The sequence below is a fragment of the Trichomonas vaginalis genome, chromosome V (assembly GCF_026262505.1).
Source record: "Trichomonas vaginalis G3 chromosome V, whole genome shotgun sequence".
Taxonomy (NCBI): Eukaryota; Parabasalia; order Trichomonadida; family Trichomonadidae; genus Trichomonas; species Trichomonas vaginalis.
In genome coordinates, this window is record NC_067207.1 from 20,038,984 (window position 1) to 20,058,000 (window position 19,017).

General features: G+C 29.5%; 5 protein-coding genes across 5 annotated transcripts, besides 1 other annotated feature; 1 reads left to right on the forward strand and 4 right to left on the reverse strand.

Annotated features, from left to right (window-relative positions):
- Positions 1-42: 42 nt before the first annotated feature.
- On the reverse strand, positions 43-4,995 carry TVAGG3_0369240 (aggrephagy protein; the record flags this gene model as incomplete). The annotated part of the gene is made up of 1 exon (XM_001330111.1): positions 1,456-4,743. One exon carries the CDS (start codon positions 4,741-4,743, stop codon positions 1,456-1,458), a length of 3,288 nt encoding a protein of 1,095 aa, XP_001330146.1.
- Positions 4,996-7,928: 2,933 nt separating this feature from the next.
- On the reverse strand, positions 7,929-8,546 carry TVAGG3_0369260 (uncharacterized protein; the record flags this gene model as incomplete). The annotated part of the gene is made up of 1 exon (XM_001330110.1): positions 7,929-8,546. The coding sequence occupies one exon, from the start codon at positions 8,544-8,546 to the stop codon at positions 7,929-7,931; it is 618 nt and encodes a 205-aa protein (XP_001330145.1).
- Positions 8,547-8,668: 122 nt separating this feature from the next.
- TVAGG3_0369250 (uncharacterized protein) lies at positions 8,669-9,061 on the reverse strand (the record flags this gene model as incomplete). Its single annotated transcript, XM_001330109.1, has 1 exon — positions 8,669-9,061. The coding sequence occupies one exon, from the start codon at positions 9,059-9,061 to the stop codon at positions 8,669-8,671; it is 393 nt and encodes a 130-aa protein (XP_001330144.1).
- A 279-nt stretch (positions 9,062-9,340) lies between these two features.
- TVAGG3_0369270 (uncharacterized protein) lies at positions 9,341-9,868 on the reverse strand (the record flags this gene model as incomplete). The annotated part of the gene is made up of 1 exon (XM_001330108.1): positions 9,341-9,868. One exon carries the CDS (start codon positions 9,866-9,868, stop codon positions 9,341-9,343), a length of 528 nt encoding a protein of 175 aa, XP_001330143.1.
- Positions 9,869-14,208: 4,340 nt separating this feature from the next.
- Positions 14,209-14,256: a mobile genetic element.
- A 1,531-nt stretch (positions 14,257-15,787) lies between these two features.
- Positions 15,788-18,322, forward strand: TVAGG3_0369290 (antigen BSP-related family; the record flags this gene model as incomplete). The annotated part of the gene is made up of 1 exon (XM_001330107.1): positions 15,815-18,286. One exon carries the CDS (start codon positions 15,815-15,817, stop codon positions 18,284-18,286), a length of 2,472 nt encoding a protein of 823 aa, XP_001330142.1.
- Between the last annotated feature and the right edge of the window lie 695 nt (positions 18,323-19,017).

The window sequence follows — 19,017 nt, forward strand, 5'->3', positions numbered from 1 at the left end:
GAATATCAAATAATAATAGAAATTTATTTCTTTATAAACAAAGTTTACGACAAATCAATATTTAAAATCATTATCAATCACAATAATTTGTCGATAAGAATAGTTGAATCATGTAATATAATCCATAATAGTGTATTTGCAAGCATTTATTAATAAATTTGACAATAACCAGAGAAATTTATGATTAGTTTTAGCATTGTAGAATTCTTACTATTATTTTTGCCTCATAATGGATAATAACAAGCTGAACTTTCTGTTAATGTATACAAACAGTTCTTCATTTCAAAATCAAAAATTTTGCTGGTCCACCTTTGGATAGAGTTTATTTTTTAAATCAGTTATTAATTTCAAGATATCAGCTCCATTTTCGCAGGCATTTGTAATGGTATTGTCGTTCATTAAAAAAGTTTTCGCTTCAATCGAGTAGCTCCAATTGGTATATGCAGGGTGATCAAAAGATGAGCTACAAGAACTTATATGGCGAAAATTAGTAGCTTATTATCAAGTTAATGATAGTATTTTATAAAATTTACAATTGTTCAAACCTATCTTTTAAGGAATTACTAAAACACATGAAAGTAAAACGTTTAACGAATAAATGTTAAAATATATTGCATTGTTATAGCTTCGAACGCAAAAAATATTTGATAAGGTAAACTTTAACGGATTAAGTTTGATCCAAAGCTGATTTGTAGGTTTGGATATGCTCATTTCATTAATTACAGTTGAAGGAATCGTATTATTCTGAAGGTAATAAGTTTTTGCTCCAATTGCGTAATTCCAATAGGGTCCAGCAGACATATCAAAAAAAGATTGTGAATCTCTTGATTTTCGAAATCCTGCTCCAAAATATTCTGTCCAGGCCGAAAAAATTTGCTTGAAACCTAAATCTGAAGCAGTACTGGTTGTGGTGGAGTTAAATGGATGGATGTATTGATAAAATGTGTTGTTGCCGTTTAGACTTGGAATGGTGTACATGAAAAGGAAACCATATTCGTCAAAATGAAATCGATAGTCGATGAATCCGAGTATTGAATACAAATATTCGTCGTTTGTAGAGTTTTTGAGTTGTTCGAGAGAAGTGAAGTACTTGTGTGTTGAAGAGTTGTGCTGAAATACTTTCAACCATGTGAATCCATGGTCTTCTAATAATTCCTTTTTACCAGGGATAAAATCAAGAGTTAGTTTTTCACTTGTTCTTTCTCTATTGATTTGAAAGATGAATCAGCATATAACTAACACAGGACTTCAAAAATTTTGCCATTGTTTTCTATCATTGTGTTAATATAATATGAGTAAATCAAAACTCCAATGTGAGTAAAAAATTTATTGAAACTTCTATAATCATTTTCAACAACACTTTGATTAAATGTCAATTTGTCTACATCAACGAAATATTGAAATTTAAAAAATGATTTAAGTTATATGAACATAAACAAATAAAAATTAAATTTTTTAATAAACAGGGAATCCACTTGGAGAGAAAGTGAGAATTTTCTCTCCAGAGTGAATCAAAACAAAATGATTTTCTTTCAATATCTCTATATTGTTGACAAAATCAATATTAATAATATTAATTATTCTTGCATTTGAAATAGACCAAAACACAACAAATCCATTGAAAACAGATACACAAAGGAAACACTCTGTGCACACTTTAGACATGTAACAACCTTTTCTTGAGAACTTATTTAAAAATTTCAAAGAAGGAAAAGTATAAAGAAAAACAATTCCATCTCTAGATGTCAACGAAATTGTTTTTCCATCAGTTGAAACATGTCTTGCGAAAGATAAACCAGTTGCAACACTTATATTTCCAATAGAAATTATAGAAGAAACAGGATCATATTCAAAATCAACATCAAATGTCATAATATTTCCAACAAAACTAAAAGAAGATTTTGGATGTGATGAATTAAAGATTTGTTGAGGAACTTCTCCGTAAATAAATCTCCATTCTTTCTTTTCTTCATTGTCATCTTCTTCGCAATGAATCGAATTCGGATGAAAAGTGTTCAAAAACTTAGAATTGTTAAGTTTAAATCCGAAAACAATGTCAAACCAATTATTTAAATTAGTTCTGACTTCATCGGAATTCAAGATCTCTCTCATGATAGTAACAAATGAATAAGGACTTGATGCCCAATCAGGGAACTGAGAAACAATTTCTTTTCCATTTTCAAAAGAAAAATTATTCAAATTCATGAAAATTTCCGGAAAATAAAACATTTCAGGGATCATTTCATGGTTAACTCTCTGTGAACATGATAAATGTTTCGAAACGTCAATAAATATTCGTTCAGGAGTATCCCAATTTCCATTAAAAATGTCCCATTGTATATTACAAAAAGGAGAATATCTCAATAAAAGAGAAGAAACAAAAGAAGAGTTCGAAATGTTCTCAGTGAAATGGAAGCCTTGAACATCAAATCTATTCATTATTATCTCTTTTTCTTTCTTTGTTCCGCATGCAATTTCAATAGGAAGAGAAAGATTTCTCATTTTAAATCCAAAAACTTCGATTTCTTCTTCCAATTTATCTTCATCTAAAATAATAAAATCATCTTCATTTTCTTCAGTTTTGTTTTGATTTTTCAAGCTTAAATCTTTGATTAATCTTGGAAAAATTGGATAATTTGAACAATCAACAAAACTTCTTTTTGCGAAATGATTCACAGACAAAATGTACTTTAAATTGGACATTTCTCCTTGTGTCCACAAGTTTTGGTCTGTTTCTAATCCTTTCCTTTTTATTCCATGAACTAAACTATATTCTCCTTCGAATTCTACAATGAAAACTCCATTCAATGCTGAGTAGATTTCAGAAGAATTTCCAAAGTATTCGTAACAAAATGCAACATCACTGATTGAAATCAAAGGATGGCCAAGAAACATCGTGTAGTTGTTTCCGTAATCTCCTTCTTCAACTCGTGATAAAAAGTAAAGAAATTGTTGATTTTCTTCTTCAATGAATTTGATTTCATCGTTTTCATATTTGGAATTAGAAAGAATCATCAAAATTCCGTTGTGAATGAATGAAACACATGGAATTCTTGTGAATAGTCTTATTAATTTAGTGTTCATGAAACATTTCGGATTGTAAATCATCTCTATTTGTGATTTGATGTCATTGGAATACGAAACACTGTAAATAGAACTTTCTTTCGAAATCAGTGGATAAAACTTGTTTTTAACTGAAAATTTATCATAATTAATTGGATTTCTATTTTGTATATTTTGAGTTACTTTAGTTTCTTCAGTAATTTTATCTTGAGGATTTGGATTTAGTCCAATTTCTTTGTTGTCTTTATTTTGAATCACTTTATTCTCTTCAGTAATTGTATTTCCGTTAGTAGTTTTATCTTGTGAATTTTTAATTACTTTCATTTCTTCAGTAATTGGATTCTCTTGCATTTCTTCAGTAATTGGATTCTCTTGCATTTCTTTTCTGTTGTTTTTATCTTGTAAATTTGGAGTAACTTTGGTTTCTTCAGTAATTGGATTTTCATTAGTTGTTTTCACTTTCATTTCTTTGTTGATTTCTTCTTGTGTATTTCGTATTACTTTGTTTTCTTCATTATGAATATTTTGAACAATTTCTTTTCTATTTTTATCCTGAGGATTTAGATTAACTGTAATATTTTCGTTGATTTCATCTTGTGAAATTTGAATTATTTCAAATTCATCTTGTAGTTCTAGTTTTTCTCCAATTTCTTGGCTGTTTTCATCTTGTGTAATTACCTGAACAATATCTTTCCTTTCTTCATTATTTTCACCTTGTTGATTTAGAATTACTTCAATTTCTTTTCTATTTTCATCTTTTGAAATTGATTTTTCTTTATTTTGATTTTTATTATTATTTTCTAAATTTAGTTTTTCTTGATCAAAATCTTTGTTGTTTTCATCTTGTTTAATTATATTAGATTCTTCATCATTATTATCTCTAATTCCTTGACTTTGATTTTCTTCTAAATTTTGTTTTTTAGAGTGAACTAAATTTGGAGTTTGTAAAATTTGTTTAGAAGGGATGATTAAAGAAGGAGAAGATTTCGGAGAAAAGAAAGGAGAAATGTGAAAAGATTTTGTTTCTTTTTCAAGTTCTTCTTTTGTTAAATTCTGTGAATGATAAATATCTCTTGAAATCTTTAATTTACACTCCAAACTCTCGCATTCTCTCAGTTTCGTGTCCAAATTCACAAAAAACTCTCTGTGAAACATTTCTTGTATTTCTTCTGCTTCTTTCAAAACATTTTCTATTTTCAAATTTTCTCTGTTTTGTTCTTGTTTAATTTCATAACTTTCTAAAACTTCTTTAGACGTCTTCTCGTAATTCTCAACAAACTTATTAATTCTTGATTTCTCTTCTTCACTATAAACAAGTGAAGTGAAGTCATTTGAAGCCAAAAGTGAAGTGAAAACAGAAAAATTATTTTTCTGGGCGAAACTCTTCAAAGAATCATAGAAATTCTTCATGAAAGGTAATTTCAGTTCAGCTAAATTCGAATTCATCAAAACCATGAAAAAGAACGATAGAAAAAGTGGCATATTTCCTTTATTTGAGAAATTTTTTGACATCATTTTCAAAATCAATTCCAAAGTTTCAGGTGAAATCATTTCTATATTATAAGCGAAGAAGAAAGCGAAATCGAACACTAAACTAGGTCTAGATTGTATCATCATTACCATGTTCTCAAAGAAATTTGCTGTTTTCGTGATTTCTTTGTTTCTTTTTTGTGCGGCCATCAAAAAAATTTTTATTGAATTTGAAAAATTTTCATTGAAGTTTTTGTTCGTCAATTTCACAAAGATTTTGGAAATTGTGTAAGAAAGAATATCATTCATTCCATACTTAATCAAAACAGCATTAAATGTATTATCTTCTATGTTTTTGTTTTTGACAAAAAATTCAGAAAAAATGTCAGAAACAAATTGGTTGAAAAAATAACTTTTCTTTTGGTATTTTTCTGAAAATAAATCAACCAAATAAGGAATAAATCTATTCTCCATCAACAACCAAATATTCTTCATCAAAAGCGGTTTTGACACGTCGATTATTTTTCTTTCAAATTCAGTTTCTTTTTCCGAAATCGAAACAATCATTTCCAACAAAACAGGAACGAGAAAATCATCTCTAATTTCAAGATTTTTCTCTTTATAATTTAAAAAACTAAAATTACTTTTGGTTATCGTTGAAAAAAGTGACTCCCAAATGTCACTTTTTGAAGAAAATTTTGTTGTATAAAAAACAATTAAATCGATGAATAAAAATTGTTTTTCTTTTGTAGATCTCTCGAATATATGTTTATATAATGAATAAGAAACATCTTTTGACAATAAAACGGAAAATTCCATTAATTTTTTGAAATTTACCAAATTTAGTTTTTCTATGATCGAATTCAACAAATTTTGTTGTATTTCCAGTGTTTTGTCTTCGTTTGTTTCATTTTCTGTCAAAAACGGTTTGAAATTTGACGAAATTAAAATTAAATCAGCGATTTCGTTGATTAAATCGAAATATGTATTGTTATTTGCTATAAACAGAGTAAATATCTGATAAACAGCTATTAAATGTGTGTTACAAATGAACAAAAACAAAAATAAAACAAAAATAATTTTTTTGTTACAAATTACACAGAAATCCAGTGATTTTATGTTGTTTCTCAGCAAACAATAGAGAGAACTCAGTGTTCCTGATAATGTTTTGTCATCTAAATTGAGTAAAAAAGGAGATAAAATAAAATTTGCAATTAATTTGCTTTTTACATCATTTTGTTGCAGAGAGAATACACAGTTGATGTAAAACTTGATGAAAGATTCACTTGGTTTCGTTTTTGAATTGAACATTAAAAATATAAAATTATTAAACAGGAAAAAAAGGTCTGTAGAAGGAAGTATTGCTATCTGTGGCAATATACCTGATAAAATATCACTATTGAACTCATCAAATTTGAGAAATAACTTAGATATAAAATCTGTATCAGAAAGTGTTTGAATTATTGGTAAATAAGTGGAACAAACAACAGATCGGGACATCTTTATTGGGAAATTTGGTGGTTTTGATGTCATTTCCTCTGAAATAATTTGGATTTCTTCATCTGACCAAATATCTTCATCGCAAATGATGTTTGAGGCTACTTGTAGCTTTAGTGGTGGATGAATGTACCGGTTACCTATTTGTTGGACTAAAAAAGGAATTTGATCGTCATTATAAGATATCATCAATTTTCCATTGACAAAAATTGAAATTTTCTGGGTATTCTTTCTTCCTATGAATATAAGAGAGATCCAGTGATCTTCTGGGATATGTATCAGTTTGTTTCCTCTTTCATCCAAAATATAATCTTTTTCAACAGAGAATTTCTTGTTGTTTATGGTCAGAAAAGGATATTGAGAGGGAAACAATGTACAAAACTTTATAAACATTGAGAAACTTTGACAATTTTGGTTGATTTCGATTTTTGCAGGTGTGATATCATTCATTAGTTGGAAAATTGATGTGTTCGTGGTTGTATTGATTATCTGGAATACTAAATTGGTCTCAGAAGTGACCATATTCAGTACATCAAATGGACTTATGAAATAATTTGAAATTTTATCAATGTAAGGTATTTCGGAATACTTAAAACCAAGTTTTATGTATATAGGGACCGAGTATCTGCCCATTAAATACAGATTAAACTCAGTTAATTTGATATTTGTTTTTTTCAATGGTAAAAGTGACGGTTGTAGTATTGCTTCGTTGTTTGGTCCGTAGATATATATGAGATTCGATGGAATTTTGAAGATAGGAAGCGAGGAAGGCTGATCAAGAAGCCAATCATCGATGAAATAGCAATGTGTGTACTGATTGAGGGATCCCCAGAAGTATACGAAGCTGTTTAAGAAGGATTCATCGTTGATTCGTTCGAGAACTATGTCGAAACAAAAACTTTCTTGAAATAAAGTGGGAAATAAGAAGTAATTGTCCATCATAATGGTAACAAAGAAACATTCGACGGCTGTGGTATCTAGTCTTGATAATAATATTCTAAAAATCGAAGAATTCATATACATTCCAATAATTTTTGCGAAATAATCAATTTGTATATCATTACGCTTTTTAATAGATGCTATTTCAATTATTTTCGCTATGTGTTCCTTCGTAAAGAATGATTCATCAATAGATGTGTTAAATAAGGATTTATACTGAGGATATGTTTCGATTAAATAGGAAATATCGTCAGAACTCATTGAATCAAATATTTTATCGATGATTTTGACCTTTGATACCTTATTTGCTTCTAATAATGAAAGTAAAAATAGAAAAATTTCGGAAAATACCATGTTTCTGTCTATTGGTGATGTTAAAAATGTAAATGTAAAGTCAACAAACCTATTTATTTCCCTTTTTTCGTCAAAAATTATTGAAGATAAAACTGAATAAAGGTTAGAAACGAAATTAACATTATGAGCTTCTTCATCTGTGAGTAATCTATTCATCGAAATGATGTTAATGATTTCCTCATCAGATAAAGGCGACTCATTCATAAAAAATGATTATTTGTCAATTTTACAGTTCTGTTTTATCAAATTGATGATATATAATGATGTAACTAATAGAAATATAATAATTTCACATTATAATTTCTTCAAACTCCTTATTCAGGAATAAATTGAATTCGAAACATATAAATTATGTAGATTATGTAACTTATTTCGCATTTTTTACCATATCTCATGATTTTTGTAATAAAATGGAAGATTTTTATTGAATTTCAAAAATTTCAAATCAAAATCATGGACGAAATAGTTTCGGACTAAGAACTTATGTTTGGAACAATGAGGAAATGATAAATAACTATGTAAGGAACGATTTTGTCAGAAAATTGAAAATTTCTATCAACAAATAATATATTTACATACAATAAAAAACAAATATATAAAAATGCTCATACTTTTGAGAACCTTGGATTGCTTTTTGGAGTATCTGGAGCTCTAATTGCGAGATTTCTTTTCGGTTCATCAGAATTATCTTTTCTTACTGAGTTGGCTCTTCTTTTTGTCTTCACTGCTGTTACAACTGGCTCTGTTTCGATGAAATCCGTGCTTGCTGTAACTCTGTAGTATTTATTAGGAGTACTAGCATGTTTGAATGATGCTAGTGTCATAGAATGATTGATCTGTTTGTTTGGAACCCGAATTTTCCTCTTTGGAAATGCAATTTTTAATATCGGAGCTTGTTTTCTTCTTGGAGTTGTTTCTGCTGTTGCTGAAACGAATCTTTCTGGAGCAGTCTCTGTATATTGTGTAACTGGTGAGTAATTTTGGATATCCGTTGAAAATCTTCTTCTTGGCGAGATTTTCAGGTTTGATTGTAGTGGAATCATTGGTAACTCCATCATTTTGACTGAAAAATCTTGTAGTTCTTCTTTAGTTGGGTAGCAACTTGCAGGTAAATTCAATGTATTGACATTTAGAAGGTTTTCGAACTTATTGATGATGGAAAACAATCCATGGTTAGGAGAATTGTGGTAATACAAGCCATCAAGCCTTAAAAGTTCATGCATTGGAATTGGACAATCAATATGAAGGAAAACACGCTCTAAATCATGATAAATACGCGGATAATCGAATTTATGATTAGTATCTGCAACAATATGTATAATTTCAGGCGCATCTGAAATTAATTCTACAATTTTTTGGAAAACAAGTTCGGAGACGTAGCACGAGACTCTAATACGTATAAATGTTCACATCCGGTCTCAAAATGGAAGCCTGTGATCAAATCTATCGATGTTTTTACGCAATCATCGTAAGTTAAGACATTATCAGGCAAATTCTGCTGATTTTCAGCTATAATTTCTTGTAAAAATAGGTTAAATGTCTCTGTAGATGATTCTTTGCTGAAACTAAAGATCCATCTGAAAAATTTTGAAGATGGAGGTTCAATTTCGAATCCTTTATCATTTTTAGCCACTTTATCAAATCCACCTGATGACACTGATGCTCCATCCATAGGATCTTTGATCTCATAGTGGAATTGAGTGTTACATCCTGGAATTGGGCCTTCATTCGTAACCATTTGGAAATTTACTGTTCTCTTTCGTTCAGGAAGTAGTTTAATGTTACAGTAACCGCATGGATTTGTCTTCTCTTCGCTTTGTTTTGGCTCCAAATAAGTTATGTAGCCACTTCCAACGTAAAATGGTGGATTTGGTGGGACAGTTTCTTTGTCATGTATTTCAAATACGATTTCCTGCTGTTCTCGAGGCGAAACAGGAATGACAACGTCCAAAAAATGGTTTAATTGATGAATTTGATGGCAAATCGTATAAACTCGGCCGGAAATCTTGCAAACGAATTATACAGGAATGTATTTTTCTTCCATCTCTTCAAATGAATAAGGTTTATCTGGCATGTTAATTAAATCAACGAGTGTAACAAATACGGGTGTAAATATTCGTAAATAGTGCTGTGATAGAATCGGTCTATCAATAGAAATTGTGATACTTAGCGATCTAAAGTTAGGAGGCTTTGAATTTATTGTAATTGAAGTTCTATTTTCTAAAAGAAGTGGCCAAGCGTCAACTTGTATTCTATCATTTTCGGAATGGGAGTTAATTGTAGCAGTGAGATTCGAAGTGGCCGGTAAAATGAACTGAAATAAGAAAGGTTCTTGGATAATTGATTGGATGACTTTGTCTGTCATTTTCTGTGAGAAGTTTTGTGTGAATTTCCTAGTTGATTCATTGAGATTTATATAGATTTCATCTTCTAATTTGTCAAATTGAGTTGGAAAGCCAATTTGGATAGGATATATTGTTGGAGCACCTGCATTTAGTGTCCATTTGCAATTTATCTCAAAAGTTACATAATAATCATGTTGCATTGTAGAGGTAGGGCAACGATAGAAAATTTTTGGAAAAAAAGTTCGGAGATCTTAAACGTATCATATTCCCTGCATGGTTTGGTATCTTCCGCCATGCGTTGTGCCAAACATATTGACACTTTCCAATAATTAATTTATGGTATGAGTCACAGAGTTAGATTATAAAAAGAAAGTAAATAATTGCAATTAGAAATCATATATGTCGGAAATCAAATGTTGATGAGCAGAAACCTTTTACTCATCATAAAAGAGATAAATCACTAAAGATTTGTATACATTAAAATTTGATATTTGGTGCTCGAAAACTGTCTGATGGGACTCCTCCAAAATGAACCAATCTATCGCTGAGGACCAAATTAGATGATGTGGATGGTGTATTCTCTAATTCTAACTTAGGAAGAATGGGAACAAAACGAATGACGACAACAACATGTCAAACATAGATTAAATATCTATGAATCAATAAAGTATACGTGCATTGAAGGTGATAACGATCACTTGAGGCTTATAACTCTTTGACTAAATTATGCAATAATTAAATATAATCATTTTTATATTTTTATATTGATAGTAATTAATATACTATCCTGCTTAATAAATGGTATGATCAAATTTGTTTGAAAATTTCATTATGTATATGAAACTATGTCTTCTATATAAAAATCAAAATTTTCGGACGAACCTAGATTGAACCTTTATGAAAATCTATCATTTTTGTTAATTGAGTTAATATGAATCTTTTACATATGTATATATAGCATTGATAGCTTATATAATCATGGTTTATTCCATATTAACATATTTTTTCAGTTAAGGATACCCTTACGTGTCAGATTTTTTGCGCATACGAAGAAGTCATGCTAGACCTGAGCTATAAACCTGAAATTTTAGCAACATATTTAAAACTTTTTAAACTACAATACACTTTAATATTCAAGAACAAAAATATTCTTTTTAGAAATTACATAATTATTTTATGTGAAATCTATATAAAAACATATTTTGCGAGCGTAACTTTTTTCTTTATAAGCACCTTATATGACTGATAAACTGTGAAGGCACATAATTGTTAATTCATAGAGTTGATATGTTTCCAAAATTGAGAGGAAATTTGAAAATTGAATACCCTTTCAATCCAATTTTCAAAAGATATCAGCTCCTTCAATAATTGAAGGACGATTTTGATCATTTGCTCTTAAAACAAGTATGCCATGGAGAAAAAAGTTACGCTCGCAAATCTGAAATATAACTATCATATAAAAAAATTAAATTTCTAATTTTTTACTCTATAGATATTATTGGCCACTTGTGTAATGCATAAAAGTTTATGTCATATGCATACATTTGGAAGTATGGGAGACGAGGGAAATTACTTCTATGAGGCACTAGGATTTTTAAAAATTTCTCTATCGGACTCACCATTCAATTTCTCGAAAATTAAAAAAAATCAATAATAGCTAAAATGTATTATGCATAACAAATTTTAATGTTACACGGTATTTTTTGAACTTCATGACATGAATTTTCTTTATATTATTTTTTTTTTTTTGGATTTTCTATGATTTATGCGATAGGCTGGAACAACATTGTAAGTGCAATGATATCATTTATAGAGAAATCTAAAACTTCAGCATTCAGAACTCGCAACCACAAAAATATTCATTTGCTAAGTAAGTAAAGTTGATTAAGTTCGACACTTAGCTTTTATACGTAAAACCAAGTGTGTATTGTTATTTCTTGTTAAATTATTGAGAAAAAAAATAAATTGTAAGAGAAACGATACTGATTATTGAAATAATATTGAGGGTAGCTGCAGATTTCTTCATTAACATGCTGGAAATTTGTTAATCTTGGTTTTCTATCATAAAATCTGTCGAAGAATCTAAAAACGGAGATATGAAATAGAGATCATGTAAATCTAGAGTATCCTGTCAGAAAAATAGACTAAGCATGTAACCCTTTTTTGGTCATAAACACTTTTTACCACTTAGTCATACAGATGATCATTAAATTTAAACGAGCACTTTTTGTCAGAATTTATTCTTTTACAAAGACAGAAGATTTTAGTATTATTTAATATTAGTGCTGTAGCAAAATTCAAAAAACGGTGAAAATTCAGTGAATTTGTGAATTCACATTTTTTTTCGACATTTTTCTTGATATATCCATGCACATTAAGAACACAGCTTTGATACGCTTAAAAAAGCATATTTCATATGAAATTGTTAAAGAAATAAACAATTTATATAAAAATTGCACTTATGGGCAGTTTAGATATATAATTTATATATAACATATATACAAATCCATAGACAAAGTGCAATAACTACAATGTTGTAGAAAATTACAGCAGAAATACTGACTTTTTGAAGGATAATAAGAATTCTTCTAAATGTTGTATTTTTATAATTTGATTGATTTTTTTACTATTTCATTAATCTTTTATGAATAATAATTATTTTTAATATATGTGCTATTAAAATTTCAAATTTTGACTAATATATCTAAGTTATCTGAACGAAACATTTAGAAAATATCATACTTACATTGAAATAGCAAGTAGAGCATATTAATAGCAAGTTTCTTGGCTTTATATCTATCATCTATTGTTGTTTGATCAAACAAAATTCACTCTATTATATGGTGTCAATTAATTAAAACAATTTTTAATAGTTATTTATTTAGTGCGAATAAGTGCAAACTCATAAATGAATAACTTAATAGTAGAAATGAATTATCTGATATAAATCTCACATTTTGTCCATCAGAAATACTTTAATTGCATACGCATAACTATTAGTAATACGTCTGGAGTGTCAATTAATAACAATCCCACAACAAGTAAAATTCAGATTTTTATTAAACTTATTTTTTCCTAAAAGTTTTCTCAAATTACTATATATACATATGTGGATAAAATAATAGTAATATTGTAAAAAATTAGATAATTTTTTTTATTTGAGAACCTCTCAAAAGTTCATTCAATTTATCAATTGTTTCAGTTTGATGTATATTCATTTCTGGAGCCTAAAACTTTAGCAATCATGACAATATCATATTCTCTTTCTAACTACGCAATGTAAGGGTATCCTTAAATTTGTTAATAATATTATGTAACAAATTAATTCAAGATTAGAATGTCTACAAAATGCTAACAAATAAGAACAAAATACGATTTCTCGACTTAAATTTTAATATGGAGTAGTTTTTCGTTTAAATCTAATTAAAAATGAATAAAAACTTATCTTGTACTATTTTCATTCAAAGATTTTAATAATGTAAATCATGCATTTTCATAATTCAGTACAGTTCTTTTTAGAATTAAAGTTGATGAGGATGATATTTGTGATTTAAAATAATTTGTTAATGTTCACCTTTTATTCATCACCTTGTGGTATGCCCTAAAGCAATAGCATTATCAATTCTGCTGAATTGATCAACTCAAAATTCCAAAAAAAATTCAAAATTTCAAAAATGAAATTAAACAATTTGAATTTTCACATGAAAAAATCAATTTCGAAAAAAATTTGGAAAATCAAAGTATTTGATAATTAGTCAAATAATCAATTTACATCATTTTTACTCATAAAAAACAACTAATTTTTGATTTTGATATCATATTTGATAAATACTCATTCCAGAGTTGACGTAATGTATTAATTATTGTTAGAGATATTGCTTTCGCAGCAAAATTCTTATTTCATGAAAGAAAAAAAAATGATTTTTTTCCAACAAAAACACGTAAACAGATGAATGGAAACGTACTATATTTTCATAAATGTAGTAATAAGCGTGTCAGCTTTTGTTTATCATGTTCGAGTCAAAATGTATTAACTTGTAATAAGAAATATTCGAAGATTATATGAAGTATTGAGCATTCTTTGTAGAAATATTTGTAATTCATTACTAACATATATAATAAAGTTGTTTTTTTTCCCTTATTGCAATAATTTTGTCTGATTTTAATAACTTTTCATGTATACGAGTTGTGTGAATATGCATCATAATATGCGTAAATATACTTATTTGCGACGAATAATGTGGTTGCATAATGGAGGTGCTAAATTTTGATTTTTAATATGGGGCTTTGGTATGTATAATCATGTTCTTATCTCAACGTAGGAGTATTGGTGCAATATGATTAAAATTTACGAGGTTGATCTTAAATTGAATAATTCTGGAGTATAAATCACAATGCAGCTAATTCTATGTTAAAGATAGATACAGATTGTAGTAATCAATTAGGGAGTACAAATTCATTCTTTCATTTCTGTCGTATTGAGCAGAAAGGAAGAGATCATAACCCTAGGAAAAAAAGCCCAAATTTGTCACTTTTCATAGTACGTTAAACTCAATTCGCTCGGCGAATGCCGAGCACACGTACTCATCATTCAACATAATATTCTCATTCTTTGGTTATTATAGTGCCAGACAACACAAGATTTCAAAGAATTACTTGAGTTTTCAATTAATCTTAATCCGATTTTAGATTTATCGAGAACTCCATCATCACAATCACATACTTCAGTGCGGTAACTACAATTATCCATATACAGAAGGAAGTTCTTTTCGAACAACTCATTTGGAGTCTGTTTTGGAAAGAACTTCTTTCTGTCCGACTTAATTTCATAGTTCCTGATCAACCAAAAGACAGAAACCACACACTATCTACTTAGGAAAGGAGTTCTTTCTAAATCTTCCTTAAATTGAGATTTTACGAGAGATAACCCTTCTATTGCACTTAAAAATGAACATTTTGATATCTTTAGTATCACACATGGTCATATATAGTATTTCATCTACATGAATACATTCATCTTTCGAAGTCTCTCATTAAATGGGAGGCTTCGAAAGATGAATCGTTTTATTCATACAACTTTAAATCTCGAACACATTTAGAGAGTGAGTATATCATTTTATTCTTGTTTTGAGTTTATTCTGATTCAAAATTGCAGTGAAAACAGAAGTTCACACATCATATCTGAATGTGAGCTCATCTATACTTATACGATCTCAATACCTCCACTCTAAGCATAAGAGGTGAAGTTATATAAAAATTATCAGATGCGTTGAAGTCTCAAAAGTATTGCCTGAATGCTTGTTTCATATTTGTCCAAGTAGTTTCAATGAATAAATGTATTGTTTTTTATAATTTCGATTTATTTTTAGAAAATATTCAATATAACCTTTATTGTGTTATTTACATCTCATAAATTATCTGTCTAAATCATATAAAAGCGCGTTTTACCCCTATGAATCAAGAAATTCATTCAATATTCATGGTATATTTATTAAATTTATACGATTTACTAATAATCAATATTATATCCTCATAAATAGCAATATATTTTGGTAATCTATGATAATCATATACAATATTTGAAATCAAATTTTCATTAGTTTAGGTTCCTTGTTAATAGTAAACCATTATATTTATTACTAATAATAAAATCTATGTGTCGTATTGAAATTCAATAAAATTACTTATTCGGTCCAAAAAAACAAATTAGATAAAATTTTTCTTTTTTTATGTAATTTTTGTTTTTCATTTTTCTCAAGATCCTAAGTTATGTTCTAACTTTTGACATCATATCCTATCATGCTAGGCTATATATTATAGCATATCCAAAAGGCAAGGAAATCTATCAGAGAAGCCTTTTTGACCTATCGTTGCCCTACCTCTTGCATTGTTGTTGTTTAGAAAAAAAAAAAGAATGTCAGAAATCCAAAATTCTTTTGAAAAAATATTCCATTCCTGAAACTCATATTATGATCCAGAACAAATTCAAATGTTGGAAATTTTGAGAGTTGTAAACAGATCAAATTTCATTAGGAAGTTCGAATAAAAATGATCACATGGTGAATATGGCAATATTTATAAAATTGAATTACTCTTAAAATAATTTATGCTCCATATTTATTTTTTGGCATTCAAAATGCTGGTGAATGGCGTTTTATGAGGATAATAATAATGTTAAGTACACACTTGATAAGAGTACTTTGTATCTCGTTCCTTCTGGAACGAAACATGTTTCGATCCTCTCACAAACGAAGTACGTCAGAGGAGAATCAACTACATCGTATGCATTTTATGACTGCAGGAACAGTATCATGTCATTTTCTTTCTCATCAGACTCTCTCCTCGAAGAAGTTCGTGACTACGCTTTCCTCGACTGCGGACTACTCACTGATGTTGACTTAACACAGTGCAAACATCTAAAATACATCGGTGCACAATCTTTCAAAGGATGTTATTCTGTCACAAGTATCAAACTTCCTTCAAGTGCTTCAACACTTGGTGAATCTGTATTCATGAACACTAGTATTTCACAAATTGATCTTCCTACATCACTCACAATCATTCCAAACTCATGTTTCAAAGACTGTTCATCACTTATGTATATTAATTTTCCAACACAAATCAACATTGTTGAAATTGGAAGAAATATTATTTCAAACACAAAAATAAGAACTTTTAATATACCAGCTTCTGTTACAAATCTTTATCCAAGTTGTTTTTGTTACTCAAACGTTGAAAGTATTTCAATTAGTTCAGGCAATTCTAAATACAAGATCATCAACAGTATTGTTCTCACAAGTGATGGACAACAAGCTGTTTGTTATCCCACAAAAATGACCGATAAAGTGAATGTTCCCTCAGGAGTCAAAACCTTGGGATATTGTTGTTTTAAATCATGTTCTCTAACCCAAATTGAGCTACCTAATACATTAATATCTATTATAGATGAGTGTTTTAGAGACTCAAAGTTGATTGAAATCAATATTCCAAATTCAGTTACATCAATTTTTTCGAGTGCTTTCAGAGATTGTATTTATCTAACAACAGTAACTTTATCAGAAAGTCTTAAATCATTACCTGGTAGTTGTTTCTATAACTCTTCAATTACATCAATTGTACTTCCTTTGAGTATTGTAACCATCGGAGGTTCATGTTTTCGTAATTGTCCGAATCTCAAAAAGATTACATTACCAGATAATTTAACAAGTTTTAGTGGGAGCACTTTCCCTTCAACGGCCGAATTAGTTTTCAGGCCAGAATCTAAATTTTACATTGATAGTCAATCGCTTGTATTAGATAAATCAAATACAACTATTTTTGCATATTTAGGTCCTAATGAACCAAGAGAAATCACAGTTTTAGATTCAGTTGAAACCATAATGGGTGGTGTATTCTCAGAGAAAGATCGTCTTTCAAAAATTATATTTTCTTCAGCATCGAAGTTAAAATCTATCAAAGGTAGTGCATTTTATTATTGTTCCAATCTTGTTTTTGTTAATCTGCCTACAACAATTGAAGAGATTGGAGGATATGCTTTTGTTTTATGTAATAAGTTAGAAACGATGACATTTAATAAAGGCAAAACTTTAGGCAGTTGGGCTTTCCATTATGCGATGGGCCTTCAGACATTTAATTTTGAATCATCAACAATAGATTTACTTGAAGATAATTGTTTCTATCACTGTATTAAATTGACATCAATAAGATTACCAAGTACCATTAAATCAATTCTGGCAAATGTTTTTTATGATTGCATAGCTCTCAATAATTTTATCATCACAGGGAATTCTTTGAAATCAATTGGTTCAAAATCATTTGCTAATTCAGGAATTACATCTCTTGATCTCTCTGGTTGCACTTCAATGACAAGTTTGACATCTTATGCATTGAGTGGAACTCCTTCATTGACAAGTGTTTCGTTGCCAGAGTCTCTCACTTCCATCGAAGATTATTGTTTCATGGGAAGCGGCATCGAGAGTATCGCATTCCCAGCATCATTGTCTAGTCTAGGTGTCAATGCATTCTTGAACTGCATATCTCTCACATCAATCACTATTCCTTCTGGAAGTTCACTTGACTCATCGAGCATCGGAATTGGTGCATTCCGAGGATGTTTCAACCTTCGTTCGATCAACTGTGACTCATCATACTTCGAAGTTGTCACAGGTGCACTCTTCACTCGAGGTCTCGATTCTCTCTTTTTGTTCCCTCCCGCATCTCCAATAACTTTCTTCTCCCTCCCTGGAAACACGCACAACATAAACGAAGGTGCATTCCTCTCTTGCACGAACTTAGTCTCAGTTTTCATTCCATCAGACAGCATATCTCGAATCTCGACCAGTGCATTCGAAGGCTGCACAAGTCTCACATGGATCAACATCCCCATTTGTGTCTCTAATGTTGGTAGTTCAGCATTCAAAGGCTGCGACAAACTTGGCTGTGGCATCAATGTCGAGAACAAGAGTGATTCATTCCTGAAAGACCTATTCGACATCGCACTTCTTCCTCGACACTCTGTCAAACCTTGTGATTCATACGTATGCACTAAGAAATACTGCTTCAACAGCTACTTCACTTCTTCTCTTATCTCTTTCATCGCAGTTATTATTGTAATGTGAATAAAAATAAACTTTAATCTTAAAAGAACATTAGGCCTGTTAACATGATTATTAAAGAGTGAAAATACGCCTTTGATAATTCTTTGTAAGGCAAAAAAATGGATCTTTGTCAAGTGGTGTATATCCTGCAGGAATAGGATAATGAAATGGTTTTAATCCAAAGTTAACTGAAACTGTATCTGAATCGCCTTCGCTAGCATGCCAAACTTTTGCACGATAGAATTTTGGTTTTGTAGGCATAGTTATGTAAAATCATTTGATTTCGGTCTCGGTTCGAAAATCAATTCGATTTGTGAATGCATCAAAAGAAATACCTATTGTCGAGTCTGGTTTTAATGATTGAAATCCAATTGACTTATAAGGTTCTATCTGTGCAGTGCATCCACAATAATATGTTTCTGAATCTGGCAAAATTTCATGGGGATAAATCGAGAAAAAATTTTTATGGCCCTCCTCAAACTCAAATCCGGCTAAATAACGGCTCGGTCCTGATATGTGGGTAAATTCATAATACCAACGTCCTAGTGTAGTTCGTTGAATATCTGATATATAAATCGGACCATTCGAATAGATAACGAATGAAGTATTTTGTTGTACAACTGTAGTTTCACTGACTAATTGTATTGATGAAATTTTTTAGTTAATCTGTTAACCAGAGAACGAATGATGCAAATGGCAATTTTTTTTCAATATGATCAACAATTTGAATTTAAATTTAGCCTGATAAGTTC